Below are 21147 nucleotides of genomic sequence, written 5' to 3'. Positions count from 1 at the left end.
GATGCCTTGGGCTTAGTACTAGTGATGTGGCTAACAGCAGTTAAAGATTAAAGAGGTTAAAGATAAGAATATTGGAAATGAAGACATTTTTAAAAGTTTAATGACTTTTGTATAGAGCTAGTAAACCCAAGGAACCTGAAACAAAATTAAAAAAAAGTTTTTAAAAGAAAGATTCCATTCACACTATTGATCAACACCTCTCATTACATTAACTACCTGAGAAATAATTTAACTTGGTATGTGATATTTGTTCAAGGAAAACTAGAAAAAATTCTAATGAGAAAAATGAAATGAAAGTAAAGGGATTTGGAGACCTAAGATAGCAAAGATGAAAATACTTTTAATAAGTAGATCAAGTCTAAGAATTAAACATTTAAGATAAATCTCCTGTTAGAAGAGTTCAAATATAAAAATACAAACTTTATCATATTGAAATATAATAACTATCAAGAGGAAAATACCAAGAGGGGGGATTCTGACAATAAAAGCTGCTAGTATAAATAGATGAAAAACCGATAAAAATATGAGATTAGTACCCAATTTGTTTAGGTAATCTGGTATGGAAATAGTTAATTGTATACTTAAGAAATATAAGTCAGTCAGCTCATGGACAAATGCATAGCTTGCCTAGCAACTAAAATGTGAATTTAAACAAGTAGAGTACATTTACATTGTGGGCATCATGGCAAATTGGTTAATGTTTCTGCCGAGCAATGTTTTTCAGCCTTTAAACCATAATCCTTTTCTTTAAAAAAAAAAAGTCTTCTTGAATAGGTAATCCATGTACATAATAAAATTCAAAAGGCACAAAAGTATACATTAAAAAACAAGTTTCTCTCCTACCCTTGTCTCCCAGTCACCTCCTTCCCATGCCCACTGGGTTTCTCATGCCCTTTCTGATATAGTATGTGTGTGCAAAGCACGTGTATGAGCATGTTTGGAAAGACAGCACTCATCCTGTTTCTATTTTAGTCACGTAGTGGCATACCGTGCTTTATTCACGTAATATTATCATGGAGATCATTCCACCTTAACACATATTAGCACATATGAGTCACTTTGTAATGACTTTCTAGCATTTTATTAGATGACTGTATCATAATTTATTTACCCAGTCTTCTATTGAGGGACTTTTGGATTGTTTTCAATCTTGAAAACATTGAAAACGTTCAGAATAAGTAACTTCTAATATTAACATTACTGCAATAAATTTCTTGTGTATACATGAATTTATATATATTATAGGCATATTTGTAGGATACATTTTTCCATGCTTTTTTTTAAGTCATGAAATTAAGTTTTATTTAAAAAGGTAAAACTGTACATCCTTTTAAAAAAATGAAAATTCAAGTCTTAGCATTAAGCAATGCTAAGCAATAAGTTATATTACAAAGCTCTTTACAGCAGTAATTGAATAGTGGTAACATTTTACCATTGTAAAAATGTCAGAGAATTTAAATCACCAACTTGGATCTTCAGTGATTCAAGAGTTTAATCCCACATGAACGCTGGTCAGTTTTAAAATGAAATTCCTCCAATATGCCGTCCTCAAGTCCTTCATTATCACCATGCATTAGGTCACACGGTGGGATAGCTGGCTTTTGTGGCAACTCCACAGTGGTTGTTCTGGTCTCTGGCCGTCTTTACATAGCCGTCCATGCCCCAACTTTCACCCCAGTTGTTCTTGATGAGCCAGTATTTATTGTTATCTGAATCTGTTCCTTCAAAGCCATAGCCAACCACCAGGACCCCGTGATCCGGGTCTCTGCTACTGCAGTGTGGCTCATAATAAATGCCTGATTCATAGAACTGGAAGGAGTCATGGCTTGCATCAATAGCAATTGAGATGGGACCTACAGTTGCCAATGCCACCATAAGTGCCTTCTCCAGTGGAGAGACTCTACAAAGCCAGTGTCGTTGGCAGCAGAATACTCAGGCTTGTAGCTACAGGTCATGTCCTTTCCAACATATGGATAAGATTCCTCTGAATTGAGGCCTTTGTTGTCCTGGACATACTGAAAAGCATTGTCCATTAGGCCGCCATTGCAGCTGCTATTGCCCTCAGCCTGTGAGCAGTCCACCAGGTTCTGCTCACTGAGTGAAACAAGTATGCCAGTTTTCTGGAACATCTGTCCTTCCAGGGAACCGGTTGTACTGAAAGCCCAACAAGGACCACAGTGACCCTGATTCTTCACGGGAGTCACATAGTCTTTATCCCTCCAATCCACAGATGTGGGGACCTCAGAGGGAAATTCAAAGAACATTTCCCCCTTCTTGGGTTCCTAGTTTTGAAAGCCATTCATCACCTACCTGAATTCTTCATTGGTCATGCCACCAAAGGCATTCATTCCCAACTTGAAGCTGTGTTGCCTCAGGCTGTATTCCACATTGTGCCGTTCAATCATTTTCATATTCTTCTCCCACACTGCTCTCCTCCAATCCTCTTCATTCTCATCATATAGTCTCTGGTGCTTTGACTTCCACTGGGTCCAATGTGCTTCTAAACTTGACTCAAATGTTGGAGCATCTGAAGGCTATTCCCAAGCAAAAGGCAGTCAGAAAGAGTGAAAGATTCATATTTCAAAAACCTGCGGTGGCCGCGGTTGGCACAGGCACACTCCATGCACATACGGACAAGGTGTCTCTAGGATCTGTAGTCTTTCCATGCTTCCTTGAAAAACTAAAAAATTTCTGTGTTCTTTATTTCAAAATAAGTATTTTGGCAAAAAAACCACACCAGTATTATTTTAGAGGGAAACAGTTTTTATGTTGAAATTGGTTTTCTGTTTTGCTTTTTTTTGTTTTTATTTCCATTATTAGATGTGTCAGTAGGTAAGAGCTGGTAGTTACTTGATGGCTACAAGCTTTTCTCTCCCAGGGATTGTAAAGTTCAGTGTAGGTCACTTTTTTTTTTAATGCAATTTTATTGAGATATATTCATATAACATAGAATCTTCCAAAGTGTACAGTCACTTGTTCACAGTATCATCATACAGTTGTGCATTCATCACCACAATCAATCTTTGAACATTTTCATTACTCCAAAAAATAAAATAAAAATTAAATTAAAAAAGAACATCCAAAACATCCCATTTCCCTCCTCCCCCCATTGTTCATTTACTTTTTTTAATATAGTCTTTTTGAGATATAATCACACACCCTACAGTCGTCCACAGTGTTCAGTCAGTTATTCACAGCACCATCACATAGTTGTGCGTTCATCACCAGAATGAATTTTTTAACCTTTTCCTTACCCCAAAATAAAAATGAAAGCAAAACAGAACACCCAAAACTTTCCATCCCCACCATCCCACCCTATTCTTCATCTAATTTTTGTCCCCATTTTTCCACTCATCTGTCCATACACTGGTTAAAGGGAGTGTGAGCCACAAGGTTTTCACAGTCACACAGTCACACTATGCAATCCACGTATTTATGCAATCACCTACAAGAATGAAGGTCACTGGGTTGCAGTTTGACAGCTTCAGGTATTTCCCTCTAACCATTCCAACACACCAAAAACAAAAAGTGATATCTATGTAGCGCATAAGAATACCCTCCAGAGTGACCCCTCAACTCCGTTTGAAATCTCTCAGCCACTGGAACCTTATTTTGTTTCATCTCTCTTCCCCCTTTTGGTCAAGAAGATTTTCTTAATCCCACAATGCTGGGTCCAGGCTCATCCCCAGGAGTAATTTCTCACATTGCCAGGGGGACTCACACCCCTGGGATTCGTGTCCCATGTAGGGGAGAGGGTAGTAAGTTCACCTGCCAAGTGGGCTTAGAGAGAGAGGGGGCCACATCTGAGCAACAAAGAGGCTCTCTGGGGGAGACTCAGGCACAATTATAAGTGGGCTTAGCCTCTCCTTTGCAGCAATGAGCTTCACTAGGGAAAGCCCCCAGATCAAGGGGTTGGCCACCAAGTTGGCAGTACTCAATGTTTGCAAGAAGATAATAACCCAGGTGGGGAAGTCCAACATTTCTGTATTTCTCCCCAGTTCCTGGGGGCCCCCGCAAATACACTTTTACTCTCTGCGCATATTACTCTGGGATGTGTCGGGATTTCACCCCAGCCTGTAATGTAGGTCACTTTTAATGGCACCTCTGTTGCATTGCTTTGTTTTCATAGCCAGAAAAACCAGAATTGTAAATAGCCTGCTTTACTTATAAGGCATTATAACATTATTTAACAATAGGCATTAAAATATGTAATATGCTTATTTCAGTCTTTTCTTCCACCCCAAATTGAAAAACATGCTACATTTTGATTTGATAATCACCTAGCTATAAGACTATTCCTATCTTTTGACTTGGTAATTCCACTTTGGAAAATGTATCGCATGGAAATAAGCCTAAATAGAGAGAAAAGCATCTGTTCAAAGATGCTCACATCAGTATTACTTATGAGGGCCTAAAATAGGAAACAATCCAAATGTCTCAGAGTAATGGAATAGTAAAATTAATTATAATAAAATTTCTGAGTTGTTTTTACAGGGAAATGTACATAGAAGGTAACGTTAATAACAGAAAAAAAACACAAGGTAAAATAAGGCCTAACCTCTATGGAAATATGTACATGTATTATGAATGATCAGATGATTTGGAATGGTGTCTAACTTCAACAGTTCTTTATATTTTTGGAAAAAAAATCTTAAGTTCACAGAGTGATTTAAAAGAAAACTAAAATATATGTTATGGAGTCACAGTTCCTTGAGTTCTCTTTCACTGATTTTTCATTTACCTTCTTTCATCGGGCTTTACTTATCTTTATCAGTGTAATTTACATTTTAGTTATCTGACATCTAATATGGCCAAATGCTAATAAAGGACACTCTTTTAATGTTTACATTTTAAAATCCAAGTTTGCATGGAAATGCTCTACATGAATGTATATAAAATAAGATAGAAGAAAGATAATTTTGATGTTGGGTAAAATTAACATGCTGCTTTTAAAATACTTTAGAATTTAAGGAAAAAAAAACAATAGAAGCCTCTTGTGAAAAACAGAACAGACCTTTTTCTTTGGTTGCATAAATATAGTCATGTAAAAGATGCATTTATGTACACACAGATCTTAGTATATTTTTTGTTTCTGTGTTACCAAAATGGAATCATACTATATATTCCTCTGAAACTTGCTTTTTTTAAGTTCACATGTTATGGACATCTTTCCATGTCATTTGATACAGATCTACCTGATTCTTTTACGTGACTGCTTAGTAATCCATGGTATGACTCCCCTGAAATTAAATAACCATTCTCCTGTTTTTTGTTTCTGGTCTTTCACTGTTGCAAACAATGCTGCACTGAGTATCCTTGTATTTTCTCATGTAAATATACAAGTATTTCTGTGGTTTAGTTTCTCAGAACATAATTCTCTTTTGAGATAGCTGAATTAGCAGTAATTCTTCAAATTATTTCATATGTGCTTTTTGTGTAAATTAGTTATTTTTTTTAATCTAGAAATACCCTGGGATTGAAATTAAGTATTTTGTGCTAAAATTTCCTCTTTAAAATGAGAAATGTTACAAATTCTTTTGTTATCTACCTAAATTGTCAGAGAAAATTCTAATAATGACTAAATATAGTTCTGCTTTTGTGGTTTAGCCATACTCAGATTTTTGGCTACAGGGTGAAATTATGTATTAACTATTCTGGATATTTAATTATTTTTAAAGGTGCTGTCTGTTATTACACTTTTAAAGGTGTTTCCTTCCTTTATTAAAGGTTCAGTTGGTGCAACTAATATGAATGAACACAGTTCCCGTTCCCATGCCATCTTTACAATTACTATAGAATGCAGTGAAAAAGGTGTGGATGGTAACATGCATGTCAGGATGGGGAAGCTCCATCTTGTAGATCTTGCTGTAAGTAACAGGATACTACTTAAGAAGTAACCCTTTCTTGTTACTTCTTTTTATTTTACAAATGAATACAAAGTAAAGTCAAAAGGTGTAACTTACACATAATTTTTGAGATGTTTATTTGTGTGTGGGTTTAACTTACTATTTATTCTGGAAAATTTCAAGCACATACAAAACTTGATAGAATAGTATAATGACCCCCCCATGTACCCATCACCCAGCTTCAACACTTAACAGCTCATGGCCCATCTTGTTTCATTTCTACCCTCACCCATTTCTTGCCTCCTGTATTATTTTGAAGCAAATTCCAAATACCACATATTTTTTATTTTTAAATTACCTTTTTTTTAACCTTCAAAAGAATATTCTGTATTTTTATATTTTGCTTCATTTCTTTGTCTGTTTATTGCCAGGGTTCAGAAAGACAAGCAAAAACTGGAGCTACTGGTCAGCGCCTAAAGGAAGCTACAAAAATCAATCTTTCACTTTCCACCCTTGGTAACGTAATTTCTGCCTTGGTTGATGGAAAAAGCACCCATGTGCCTTATCGTAACTCTAAATTGACTCGTCTTCTTCAGGATTCCTTAGGAGGAAATTCAAAAACCATGATGGTAAGACTTGATCAGTGGTATAGTGAACATGAGGCAAATTTAAAATTCCAATTTTTGCCAATAATTAATATGCATAGCATTTTTTTAAACTAGATTATTTTAGTTTTTTTTATTTGTAGTTATTCTTCCTCTAGCACACTGATGTACTAGTTCCATAAAGTGTCTAATTTGGAAACCTAGATGGTTCACATTCTCTTTTAAAAGATGGCCAGAGTGCACATGTGCTTTAAAAATTCTTTTTTTGATATATTTGTATATATTTGTCCCAGGTCTCATCTCCTGCAAACCATCTCATCTCAAAAAAAAAATTCTTTTTTTGATGTATTTGTAATGGTAGTATTAATTTTAATTGTGTCAAGTATAAAGTGTTTTGTTTTGTATTCCTAATTCAATAGTGTGCAAATATTGGGCCAGCAGATTACAATTATGATGAAACTATCAGTACATTACGGTATGCCAACCGTGCTAAAAATATTAAAAATAAAGCTAGAATTAATGAAGATCCAAAGGATGCTTTGCTTCGTCAGTTTCAGAAAGAAATAGAAGAATTGAAAAAAAAGCTTGAAGAAGGTAACCTTTTCTCAAAATATTAACCTTATTATTGGCTAAGTGTTGTAACAAAATCACCTGTTAAAAATTCTGAGCTTTTAACATTGATATTTAAAGGAATATTTCTAGAAGGTAACTTGGTATTTATGTACCTAGAGCATTTCTGTATTAAGCTCAAGTAAAATTATATAATGTTTGTGTGTGCAATTTTTAAAAAATTTCTTTAAGTTTTCATCCCCATGATATTTTGTAGATTTCATATGACCACTTGTTAAATAATGAATTTTTCTTTATTTCTTTACAAGAGCAAGTTCTATCTATTTCTTTAGGAGACAATGAACAGAGTTCTGGCTTTGTAGTAGATACTAACTCACTATTCTTTGAAGTAAAGAAAGATATCAGAGAGTCATGGGTAAACCAAGTTTACTATAAGTGAAAAATTATTACATGGCGTTGAAATACATTTTCAGACTTAAATTGAAACATAACTTTCTGTTTTGGAATTCTTTCCTAACAAAATAAAATTAGAAAGTTTGAAGAACAGACCTTACTCATTATTAAGTGCCCAGTGACTCCTGGCACCTTCATGCTGGAAACAGATCCTTTCTGTAGGGATAGGGCTCTTTTGCATGCCAGGTAAACAGAAGGCTTTGAAACTGCCTTTCCTGTCTGTGGAAAGCTGGGTAATGAGAGGTAAATCTAGAGATGCCAACATCAGAAATGTTTGGAGAAGATGCTGATTCAATAAGTTTTGAATAAGAGTTATGAGGAAAGGCAATAATTGAGCTGCCTCTTAGATAATGAAATTTTGTGTTTTAAATGTGACCACTAGGTGGTATTTAGAGTTAATAAGTTTTGAGGATTTTAAATGTCTTAGAAATGTTAATGTTGAGTTCATACCTTTTTTTTTTGCTGACTTGACTTTAAACACGATTCATTTTGTTTGTGCTCTTATGACTTTTTTTTTTAAATTCAATTTGATTGAGATACAGTCACATACCATGCAGTCATTCAAAGCATACATTCAGTTGTTCACAGTACCATTATATAGTTGTGTGTTCATCAACAAAATTAATTTTTGAACATTTTCATTACCACACACACAAAAGTAATAAGAATAAAAATTAAAGTGAAAAAGAATAATTAAAGTAAAAAAGAACACTGGGTGCCTTTTTTTTTTTTCTGTGCCCCCGTTTTTCTACTCATCCATCCATACACTGGACAAAGGGGAGTGTGTTCCATATGGTTTTCCCAGTCACACTGTCACCCCTCATAAGCGACATTTTTATACAATCGTCTTCAAGATTCAAAGGTTCTGGGTTGTAGTTTGATAGTTTCAGGTATTTACTGCTAGCTATTCCAATTCATTAAAACCTAAAAAGGGTTGTCTATATTGTGCATAAGAGTGCCCACCAGAGTGACTTCTCAGCTCCTTTTGGAATCTCTCTGCCACTGAAGCTTATTTCATTTCCTTTCACATCCCCCTTTTGGTCAAGAAGATGTTCTCCATCCCGTGATGCTGGGTCTAGATTCCTCCCTGGGAGACATTTGTTTTTATAATCCAGTTAATAGAGTTTTATAATCCAGTTAATAGAGTTGATCCAAATAAACAATGTAAAAGTAGGTAAAAGCATTAAAAGAACAATATATTTTTTAATGCAATTTTATTGAGATATATTCACATACCATACAGTCCATCCAAAGTATACAGTCAGTGGCTCACAGTATCATCACATAGTTGTGCATTTATCACCACAATCAATTTGAATTTGAGAACATTTTCATTACTCAAAAAAAAAAGAGAAAATCCAAAACATCCCATACCCCTTAACCCCCTCACCCTATCTTTGACCCCTAGTACTGGTGTCATACATGTGTTACTGTTGATGAAAAAACATTAAGATATTGCTATTTAGTATAGTCTATAATTTGCAATAGCTGCATTTTTTCCCCCATATAGACATCTATTATTAACTACTTGTGATAGTTTTGTACATTTGTTCTAGTTCATGGAAGAAATTTTCTATATTTGTACTGTTAGTCACAGTCATTGTCCACCACAAGGATTTGCTGTATTATACAGTCCATGTATACGTTCCTTCTGGTGATGTATATGACTCTAAACTTCACCTGTCAACCACATTCACATACAATTCAGCACTGTTAATTATACTCACAATAATGTGCTCTCATCACCTCTGTCCATTTCCACACATTTAAATTCAACCTAGTTAAAAATTCTGTACATCTTAAGCAACTGCTCCCCATTCTCTAGCTTCATTCTATCTCTTGGTAACCTATATTCTAGGTTCTACGTCTATGAGTTTACATATTATAATTAGTTTATATTAGTGAGATCATACAATATTGTCCCTTTTTTTCAGTGCAGTTTTATTGAGATATATTCACACACCACATCATATAATCCATCCAAAGTACACAATCAGTGGCTCACAGTATCATCATATAGTTGTGCATTCATCACCATGATCATTTTCATGAATTTAGAATTTAGAACATTTTCATTACTCCAAAGTAAAGAAAGAAAAATAAAAAAGAACACCCAAAACATCCCATACCCTTTATCCCCCACTATTATTTATATCTATTTTTTGTCTGTATTTTATTCATCTGCCCATACATGGGGTAAAGGGAATGTCAGTCACAAGTTTTTTTTGTTTTTTTTTTTTTTTTTCATTTTTATTGAGATCGTTCAGATACCATACAATTATCCAAAGATCCAAAGTGTACAATCAGTTGCCCCTGGGTACCCTCATACAGCTGTGCATCTATCACACTTAATTTTTGTTCAATTTTTAGAAACTTTTCATTACTCCAGACAAGAAATAAAGTGAAAGATGAAAAAAGAAAAGGAAACTCTAATCCTCCCCTGTCCCTAACCAACCCCCCTCAATTGTTGACTCCTAGTATTGCTATAGTACATTTGTTACTGTTTATGAAAAAATGTTGAAATACTACTAACTGTACTATATAGTTTGTAATAGGTATATAGTTCTTCCCTATATGCCCCTCTATTATTAACTTCTAATTTTATTGTCATACATTTGTTCTGGTTCATGGAAGTGATTTCTAGTATTTGTACAGTTGATCATGGACATTGCCCACCATAGGATTCAGTTTTATACATTCTCATCTTTTGACCTCCAACTTTCCTTCTGGTAACATATATGACTCTGAGCTTCCCCTTTCCACCTCATTCACACACCATTCGGCGCTGTTAGTTATTCTCACATCTTGCTACCAACACCCCTGTTCATTTCCAAACATTTAAGTTCATCCTAGTTGAACATTCTGCTCATACTAAGCAACCACTCCCCATTCTTAAACCTCATCCTATATCTTGGTACCTTATATTTCATGTCTATGAGTTTACATATTATAATTAATTCCTATCAGTGAGACCCTGCCATAATTGTCCTTATGTGTCTGGCTTATTTCACTCAGTATATTGCCCTCGAGGTTTTGTCATCAACCCATTTTTTTTTAAATATGGTTTTGTTCACTCACCATACATTCCATCCCAAGTAAATAATCGATGGTTCTCTGCATGGTCATACATTTATGTGTTCAGCACTTTCACCACTATCTATATAAGGGCATCTACATTTCTTCCACAAGGCAGGAGGGAGAGTCAAAGAAGGTAGAGAGGCAAAAGAAAGAGGAAAAAAAATGACAGCTAGGAAGCAGCAAAAGGAAAAATAACCTTAAATCAAAGTAGAATAAAGAATCAGACAATACCACCTATGTCAAGTGTCTAACATGCCTCCCCTATCCCCCCCTCTTATCTGCATTTACCTTGGTATATCACCTTTGTTACATTAAAGGAAGCATGATACAATGATTCTGTTAGTTACAGTCTCTAGTTTATGCTGATTGCATCCCTCCCCCAATGCCTCCCCATTTTTAACACCTTGCAAGGTTGACATTGGCTTGTTCTCCCTCGTAAAACAACATATTTGTACATTTTATCACAATTGTTGAATACTCTAGATTTCACCAAGTTACACAGTCCCAGTCTTTATCTTTCCTCCTTTCTTGTGGTGTCTCACATGCTCCCCACCTTCCTCTCTCATCCATATTCATAGTTATCTTTGTTCAGTGTACTTACATTGTTGTGCTACCATCTCCCAAAATTGTGTTCCAAACCACACACTCCTGTCTTCTATCACCCTGTAGTGCTCCCTTTAGTATTTCCTATAGGGCAGGTGTCTTGTTCACAAAGTCTCTCATTGTCTGTTTGTCAGAAAATATTTTGAGCTCTCCCTCATATTTGAAGGACAGCTTTGCTGGATATAGGATTCTTGGTTGGCGGTTTTTCTCTTTCAGTATCTTAAATATATCACACCACTTCCTTCTTGCCTCCATGGTTTCTGCTGAGAGATCCGCACACAGTCTTACTAAGCTTCCTTTGTATGTAACAGATCGCTTTTCTCTTGCTGCTTTCAGGATTCTCTTTGTCTTTGACATTTGATAATCTGATTATTAAGTGTCTTGGCGTAGGCCTATTCATATCTCTTCTGTTTGGAGTACGCTGTGCTTCTTGGATCTGTAATTTTACGTCTTTCATAAGAGATGGGAAATTTTCATTAATTGTTTCCTCTATTATTGCTTCTGCCCCCTTTCCCTTCTCTCCTCTTTCTGGGACACCAATGATACGTACATTATTGTAGTTTGTTTCATCCTTGAGTTCCCGGAGACGTTGCTCATATTTTTTCATTCTTTTCTCCATCTGCTCCTTTGCGTGTAGGCTTTCAGGTGTTTTGTTCTCCAGTTCCTGAGTGTTTTCTTCTGCCTCTTGAGATCTGCTGTTGCGTGTTTCCATTGTGTCTTTCATCTCTTGTGTTGTGCCTTTCATTTCCATAGATTCTACTAGTTGTTTTTTTGAACTTTTGATTTCTGCCATATATATGCCCAGTGTTTCCTTTATAGCCTCTATCTCTTTTGCAATAACTTCTCTAAACTTTTTGATTTGATTTAGCATTAGTTTAAATTCCTGTATCTTAGTTGAAGTGTACGTTTGTTCCTTTGACTGGGCCATAACTTTGTTTTTCTTAGTGTAGGTTGTAATTTTCTGTTGTCTAGGCATGGTTTCCTTGGTTATCCAAATCAGGTTTTCCCAGACCAGAACAGGCTCAGGTCCCAGAGGGAAGAAATATTCAGTATCTAGTTTCCCTGCGGGTATGTCTTAGAAAATTGCTCCACCCTGTGATGCCTCAGGTCACTGTGCTTTTCTGCCCAGCAGGTGATGCCTGTTAGCCTATAATTCTTGACTGGTGTGAGGAGGTATGGCCGTGTTCCCCCAGGCTCTGGGGTCTGGTTCTGAATGGAAAGGGCCCCACCCCTTTCCTCCTAGAGAAGACAGAGCCCCCATGTGGAGGCCATTAGCATTTCAATGGTCTCACTCTCTGCTTGTGCTGTTTCCACCCTTCCCCAAGTCACAGCCCTGGAAACTGAATATGACTGGGGCTTTCTCCACTGAGCCAAAAAAGAAACAGATAGTCCCCTTCAGACCCAGTCCAAGGCGACCCTCGGCTCTCCAAGGTCAGTCGTCACCCAAAGCCTCTGTCTGTTTTTTGGGGATGCATACCTGTAGTGAGCAGTTCACACTCGCTACTTAAAACCCCAGTTGGAGCTCAGCTGAGCTATATTCGCTTGCTGGGAGAGAGCTTCTCTCTGGCACCATGAGGCTTCGCAGCTCAGGCTGTGGGGGAGGGGGTCTCACGACTTGGCTCCGCAGGTTTTACTTACAGATTTTATGCTGTGTTCTCGGGCATTCCTCCCAATTCAGGTTGGTGTATGATGAGTGGATGGTCTTGTTTGTCCCCCCACAGTTATTCTGGATTATTTACTAGTGGTTTCTGGTTTTTTGTAGTTGTTCCAGGGGGACTACTTAGCTTCCACTCCTCTCTATGCCGCCATCTTGCCCCACCTCAGTCACAAGGTTTTTAATGTCTGTAGAAGAGGATATAAGGGAGGGGTATGGGATTCTCATTGTTTTTGTTGTTGTTTTTCATTTTCTTATTTTAATTTTTTTTTTTTTCTTCCTCTTCTTTTTTTTCTGGAAGAAATGGAAATGTTTTCATATAGATTGTGGTGGTGAAAGCATAACTATGTGATTATACTGGGAGCTATTGATTGTTCACTTAGGATGGATTTTATGGCGTACAAATAAAACTCTTTAAAAAATAAAAAGAAGGATACAACTGTTGGACAAGATATGGAGAGAGAGACAGACCTTTTTACTATTGGTAGGGAAGTAGAATGGCACAGCTCCTCTGGAGGGCAGTGTGGTGGTTCCACAGGAGGCAATATCCTCCTCTATTGACATACCTCATTTAGTTATAGCTGTATATCTAAAAGTTATATAGTTATGCAGGTATATAGTTATACAGTTATCAAGAATCAAGTCTATTGGATTACAGTTCAACAGATTCAGGTATTTCCTTCTAGCTATTCTAATACACTAGCAGCTAAAAAGGAATATCTGTATAATGCATAAGAACAACCTCCAGAATGACCTGTCAACTCTATTTGAAATCTCTTAGCCACTGAAACTTTATTTTGTTTCATTTTTTTCCCCCTTTTGGTCAAGAAGGCATTCTCAATCCCATGATGCCAGGGCCAGGCTCATCCTTGGGAGTCATGTCCCCATTGTCAGGGAGATTTAAACACCCCTGGGAGTCATGTCCCATGTAGGGGGTATGGTGGTGAGTTTGTTTGCAGAGTTGGCTGAGAGAAAGAAGGCATATCTGAACAACAAAAGAGGTTCTCTGGGAGTGATTCTTAGGCATAATTAGAAGAAGGCTTAGCTTCTCTTTTGCAGGAATAAGTTTCATAAGGGCAATCCCCAAGATTGAGGGCTTGTCCTATTAAATTGGTAGCCCCCAATGCTTGTGAGAATATCAGGAAGTCCCCCAGGTGAGGAAGCTTAATATTTCCACATTTTCCCCCAGTCCCTCAAGGGAACTTTGCAAATACTTTTTTATTTTCTACCGAAAATACTCTGGGGTGTATCGGGGTATTACGTTAACCTGTACAGAATAACAAGATCTCAATCCCTATTCTAGGTTCTATGTAATTATGCTGTTTAAATAAACTGACTGTATAGGTTTAATTAGAAAGTGTGTTGCAGAGAATATAGATTTTGTACCAAATAATCATCTCTTAGATAACAGTTAAAACTCAGGAATAGGTGTGACTGCTGTGAGACCTTACAATCTGCAAATCTTTACAGTAAGCCTTATTGAACATTCTGTGCTCATGCATCGTCAATTACCCACTCTGTGTTCATGTTCTATCTCCTGATAACTTATGCTCTTGAATTAATTCTCAGCATTTGCTCATTATAGTTAGTTTATATTAGTGAGGCCTTACAATATTTGTTCTTTCATTTCTGCTTTATTTCGCTCAATATGATGTCCTCAAGTTTCATTCACCTAATTGCCTACCTCACAACTTCATTCCTTCTTGTAGCCATTCAGTATTCCATTGTATGTATACACCACAGTTCACCTTTCCTTTCCCCTGTCAATGTACCTTTAGGCCACAAATTATTGCAAATCGTGAGTACTGCTGCCATGCACACCAGTGTGCAAATGCCTATCCATGTCCCAACTTTCAGTTCTTCCAAGTATATACCAAATAACTGGGTTGCAGGATCATATGGCAACCCTATACTTTGCCTCCTGTGGAACCACCACACTGCCCTCCAGAGGAGCTGTGCCATTCTACTTCCCTACCAATAGTGAAAAAGTCTGTCTCTCTCTCCGTATCTTGTCCAACAGTTGTATCCTTCTTTTTATTTTTTAAAGAGTTTTATTTGTACGCCATAAAATCCATCCTAAGTGAACAGTCAATAGCTCCCAGTATAATCACATAGTTATGCTTTCACCACCACAATCTATATGAAAACATTTCCATTTCTTCCAGAAAAAAAAGTAGAGGAAGAAAAAAAAAAAATTAAAATAAGAAAATGAGAAACAATAACAAAAACAATGAGAATCCTGTTCCCCTACCTTATATCCTCCTCTGTTGACATTTATCTTTGGTATATTACCTTTGTAACAATGGAACAATATTACAATGTTACTGTTAACTATAGACCCCTAGTTTGCATTGATCATAGTTTTTCCCATATACCATCCCATTTTCAACACCTCGCAATGTTGATATTCACTTGTTCTCCCTCATGTAAGAAGTTTCATATATTTCTACATTTAATTTCCATCATTGTCAACTCTAGTTTTTGCTAAGTTATACAGTACCAGTTTTTATCCTCTATCTTTCCATCTTGTGTCATACATGCCCCTAGCCTTCCTCTTTGAACCATACTTACAGTCAGCTTTGTTCGTTATATTCACAATATTGTGCTGCCATCACATAGTATTGTGCTATCCATTTTTGGATCTTTACAGTCAATCCTGTTGAACATTCTGTACTCCTCCAGTATCAAATGCACAATCTCTACCCTTTTTCCACCTCCTGATAATCTGTGTTCTTAACTTTAACTTTCAGAGTTGCTCATTATAGTTAGTTCATATTAGTGAGAACTTACAGTATTTGTCCTTTTGTTTCTGGCTAATTTTGCTCAACATAATGTTCTCAAGGTTCATCCATTGTTGCATGCGTCATGACTGTTCTCTCTTACAGCTGCATACTATTCCATCATATGTATATACCACAGTTTGTTTATCCACTTGTCCATAGATGGACATTTGGGCTGTTTCTGTCTCTTGGCAGCTGTGAATAATGCTGCTATAAACATTGTTGTACAAATGTCCATTCATGTCCTAGCCTTCATTTCCTCTGAGTATATGCCTAGTAATGGGATTGCTGTATCATAAGGAAATTCTATACTTAGCTTCCTAAGGAACCTCCAAACTGCCTTCCAGAGCAGTTGTACCATTCTACATTCCCACCAACAGTGAATAAGTATACCTCTTACTCTACATCCTCTCCAATGCTTGTAGTTTTCTGGGGTTTTTTTTGTTTTTTGTTTTTTTTTGGTAATGGCCATTCTAGTAGGTGTGAGATGATATGTCATTATTGTTTTGATTTGTATTTCCCTAGTAGCTAGTGAAGTTGAGCATCTTTTCATATGTTTTTGAGTCATTTGTATTTCCTCTTTGTCAAAGTGTCTGTCCATGTCTTTTGCCCATTTTTAAATTAGGCTGTTTGTCTTTTTGTTGTTGAGTTGTAGGATCTCTTTATATATTCTGGATATTAAATCCTTATCTGATATGTGGTTTCCAAGTATTGTCTCCCATTGCATAGGCTGCCATTTTACTCTCCTGACAAAGTCCTTTGATGCGCAAAAGTATTCACTTTTAAGGAGATCCTGTTATTGCTTGTGCTTTCATTGCTTGTGCTTTGGGTGTAAGGTCTAGGAAACCACCTCCTATCACAAGATATGTAAGACATTTCTCTACATTTTCTTCTAAAAGTTTTATGGTCTTTGCTCTAATGTTTAGGTCTTTGATCCACTTTGAGTTAATTTTTGTATAAGGTGTGAAATAGGGGTCTTTCATTCTCCTGGATGTGGATATCCAGTTCTCCAAGCACAATTTGTTGAAGAGGCTGCTCTGTCCCAGCTGAGTCAACTTGACTACCCTATCAAAGATCAATTGTCCATAGATGAGAGGGTCTATTTCTGAGCACTCGATTTGATTCCATTGGTCAGTATACGTATCTTTATGCCAGTACCATGCTCTTTTGACCACTGTAGCTTTGTGATATACTTTAAAGCCAGGTAATGTGAGACCTCTCTCTTCATTTTTCTTTCTCAATATATTTTTAGCTGTTTGATGCACCCTGCCCTTCCAAATAAATTTGATTATTGTTTTTTATATTTCTGCAACGTAAGTTGTTGGGATTTTAATTGGTATTTCATTGAATCTATAAATCAATTTGGGTAGAACTGACATCTTCCAATCCATGAACACGATATGTACTTCCATTTATTTAGGTCTTCCTTGATTTCTTTTAGCAATTTTTTATAGTTTTCTGTATATAGGTCTTTTATGTCCTTGGTTAAATTTATTCCTAAATATTCTTTTGGTTGCTATTATAAATGGAATTTTTTCCCTGATTTTCCTCCTTAGCTTGCTCCTTACTAGTGTATAGAAACACCATTGATTTTTGTGCATTGATGTTATATCCTGCCACTTTTCTGTACTCGTTTATTAGCTCTAGTAGATTTACTGCAGATTTTTCGGAATTTTCTATGTATAAGATCATGTTATTTGCAACAGTGAGAGTTTTACTTCTTCCTTTCCAATTTGGATTCCTTTTATTTCTTTTTCTTGCCTAACTACTCTAGCTAGAACTTCAAATGTAAAACAATTAAGAGACAAAGAAGGGCACTAGGTAGTAATAAAAGGGACAATCCTTCAGGAAGATATAGCAATCATAGATATCTATGCACTGTGCCAGAGTGCCCCAAAATACATGAGGCTAACACTGACAACACTGAGTGGAGAAGTAGACACTTCTACAATAATAGTTGGAGACTTCAGTGCATTACTCTAATCAAAGAATAAAACATCTAGACAGAAGATCAATAAGAAAACAGAGATTTTGAATAATAAGATAAATGAACTAGACTTAACAGACATTCTAGAACATTGCACTCCAAAATAGCAGGATATACATTTTTCTCAAGTGCTCATGGATCATTCTCCAGGATAGACCACATGTTGGGTCAAAAAGGAGGTCTCAATAAATTTAAAAAGATCTAAATTATACAAAACACTTTCTCAGGTCATAATGGAATGAAGTTGGAAATCAATAAGAGGCGGAAGACTGGAAAATTCAAAAATATATGGAGGCTGAACAGTGCACTCCTAACAACCAGTGAGTCAAGGAAGAACTTACAAGAGAAACCAGTAAATATCTCGAGGAAATGAAAACGAGAACACAACGCATCAAAACTTATGGGATGCAGCAAAGGCAGTGTTGAGAGGGCAGTGCTAAATGCCTAGATTAACAGAGAAAAAAGAGCAAAAATTGAAGACTTAACTGCTCACCTGGGGGAACTAGAGAAAGAACAGCAAACTAACCCCAAAGCAAACAGAAGGAAAGAAATCACAAAAATTAGAGCAGAGATAAATGAAATTGAGAACAGGAAAACAATAGAATCAACAAAACTGAAAGCTGGTTCTTTGAAAAGATCAGTAAAATTGGTGGACCTTTAGCTATGCTGACAAAGACAAAAAGAGAGAGGATGCAAATAAATAAAGTCAGAAATGGGAGCGGGGACATAACTACTAACCCTGCAGAAATAAAAGAGATAATGAGAGAATACTATGAACAACTATATGCTAACAAACTAGACAACTCAGATGAATTCAACAACTTCCTAGAAAAGCATGAAAAACCAACATTGACTCGAGAACAAATAGAAGACCTCAGCACACCAATCACAAGTGAAGATATTGAATCAGTCATCAAAAAAACTCCAAAAAAAAGGTCCAGGACCAGATGGCTTCACAAGTGAATTCTACCAAGCATTCAAGAAAGAATTAGTACCAATCCTACTCAGACTCTTCAAAAAAATTGAAAGAGGTGGGAAAACTACCTAACTCACTCTATGAAGCCAACATCGCCCTAATACCAAAGCCAGGCAAAGATACTATAAGAAAAGAAAATTACAGACCAATCTCTTTAATGACTATAAATGCAAAATCCTCAACAGAATACTTGCAAATCAAATTCAGCAGCACTTTAAAAGAATTACATGCCATGACCAAGTGGGTTTTACTCCATGTATGCAAGGGTAGTTCAACACAAGAAGATCAATTAACATAATACACCATATCAGTAAATTAAAGGGGAAAAACCACATGATCATCTCGATTGATGCAGAAAAGACATTTGACAAAATTCAGCATCCTTTCTTGATGAAAACACTTCAAAGGACAGGAATAGAAGGAAATTTCCTCGACCTGATAAAGGGAACATAGGCATCATACTCAATGGGGAAAGACTGAAAGCTTTCCCTCTAAGATCAGGAACAAGACAATGATGCCAACTTTCACCATTGTTATTCAACATTCTGCTGGAATATTTGTCCTTTTGTGTCTGATTGATTTCACTCAACATGATATCCTCAAAATTCATCCGTGTTGTCTCATTCTTCAGGACTTCATTCCTTCTTATTCCTGAATAATATTCCTTCGTATGTATATACCACAGTTTGTTCCTCCATTAATTGATTGATGGGTACTTGGGTTGTTTCCATCTTTTGGCAATTGTGAATAGTGCCACTATGAACATTGGTGTGCAAATGTCTGTTCACATCCTTGCTTTCAGTTCTTGGTATATACTGAGTAGCAGGATTGCCAGATCATAGGGCAGCTCTATACCTAGCTGAGGAACTGCCAAACTATCAACATTTTTTTTTCATTTCTTATTTATTTTTTGTGTTTTTTTTTTTTAATTTTATTGAGATAGTTCACATACCATACAATCACCCAAAGATCCAAAGTGCACCATCAGTTGCCTGTGGAAACATCATTCAACTGTGTATCCATCACCACAATAAATTTTCTTTTTAATTTTTAGAACACTTTCATTACTCCAGAAAAGAAATAAAGACAAAAAGGAAAACTCAAATCCTCCCATACCCCTAGCTACCCACCTCCATTATTGACGCATAGTATTGATGTAGTACATTTGTTACTGTTGGTGAAAGAATGCTAAAATACTACTAACTATAGTACATAGTTTGCAATAGGTATTTTTTTCCTATGTACCCCTCTGTTATTAACTTCTAGTTATAGTGTCATACATTTATTCAAGTTCATGAAAGAGATTTCTAATATTTATACAGTTAATCACGGACATTGTCCACCACAAGATTCACTTTTTTATACATTCCCGTATTTTAACCTCCAGCTTTCCTTCTGGTGACATACGTGACTCTAAGCTTCCCCTTTCCATCACAGTCACACACCATTCAGCACTGTTAGTTATTCTCACAATAACGTGCTACCATCACCTCTGTCCATTTCCAGACACTTAAGTTCAACCTAGTTAAACATTCTGTTCATAATAAGCAACCGCTCCCCATTCTTTAGCCTTGTTCTGTAGCCTGATAACTTATATTTCATGTCTGTGAGTTTACATATTATAATTAGTTCCTATCAGTGAGACCATACAATATTTGTCTTTACACGTCTGACTTATTTCACACAATATAGTGCCCTCAAGGTTTCTTCATCGACCCATTTTTTTAAAAAGACGGTTTTGTTCACCCACTGTACATCCTGTCCTAAATAAACAATCAATGGTTCCCTGTATAAACAAGTATATATGCATTCACCACCATCACCACTGTCTATATAATAAGACATCTCCATTTCTTCCACAAAGGAGGAGGAAGAGTCAAAGAAGGTAGAGAGACAAAAGAAAAAGAAAAAGAAAAAAAATGAAAGCTAAAAAGCAACAAAAGGAAAGATGGAAGAGTCAGACAACATCACCAATGCCAAGAGTCCCATACCCCTTCCTTATGTCCCCCTCTTATAGGCATTTAGCTTTGGTATATTGCCTTTGTTAAATTAAAGGAAGCATAGTACAGTGTTTCTGTTAACTATAGTATCTAGTTTGCATTGATTGTATTTTTTTCCCCAATACCACCCCAGGTTTTTTTTTTTATCTTCATTTTATTGAGATATATTCACATACCACGCAGTCATACAAAACAAATCGTACATTCGATTGTTCACAGTACCATTACATAGTTGTACATTCATCACCTAAATCAATCCCTGACACCTTCATCAGCACACACACAAAAATAACAAGAATAATAATTAAAGTGAAAAAGAGCAATTGAAGTAAAAAAGAACACTGGGTACCTTTGTCTGTTTGTTTGTTTGTTTCCTTCCCCTATTTTTCTACTCATCCATCCATAAACTAGACAAAGTGGAGTGTGGTTCTTATGGCTTTCCCAAACCCATTGTCACCCCTCATAAGCTACATTTTTATACAATTGTCTTCGAGATTCATGGGTTCTGGGTTGTAGTTTGATAGTTTCAGGTATCCACCACCAGCTACCCCAATTCTTTAGAACCTAAAAAGGGTTGTCTAAATTGTGTGTAAGA

The 21147-nt window shown here is 36.3% G+C and overlaps 1 protein-coding gene and 1 pseudogene across 4 annotated transcripts in view; one reads left to right on the top strand and one right to left on the bottom strand.

Moving 5' to 3' along the window:
- KIF3A (kinesin family member 3A) overlaps positions 1-21147 on the top strand; it is a 93206-nt gene that overhangs the window by 43675 nt on the left and 28384 nt on the right. For all 4 annotated transcript variants that reach the window (XR_005211388.1, XR_005211387.1, XM_037801520.1 and 1 more), the window contains exons 5-7: positions 5728-5867; positions 6278-6475; positions 6871-7045. Coding sequence is in view for 2 of the 4 variants with exons in the window: in XM_037801520.1 (XP_037657448.1) it covers positions 5728-5867; positions 6278-6475; positions 6871-7045 (513 nt within the window). In the remaining 2 variants the exon portion in view is untranslated. The remainder of the gene's footprint in view (positions 1-5727; positions 5868-6277; positions 6476-6870; positions 7046-21147) is intronic.
- LOC119508076 lies at positions 1579-2577 on the bottom strand (annotated as a pseudogene).

Source organism: Choloepus didactylus, chromosome 13 (assembly GCF_015220235.1).
Source record: "Choloepus didactylus isolate mChoDid1 chromosome 13, mChoDid1.pri, whole genome shotgun sequence".
NCBI lineage: Eukaryota > Metazoa > Chordata > Mammalia > Pilosa > Megalonychidae > Choloepus > Choloepus didactylus.
This window is presented reverse-complemented; position numbering and strand designations above follow the sequence as displayed.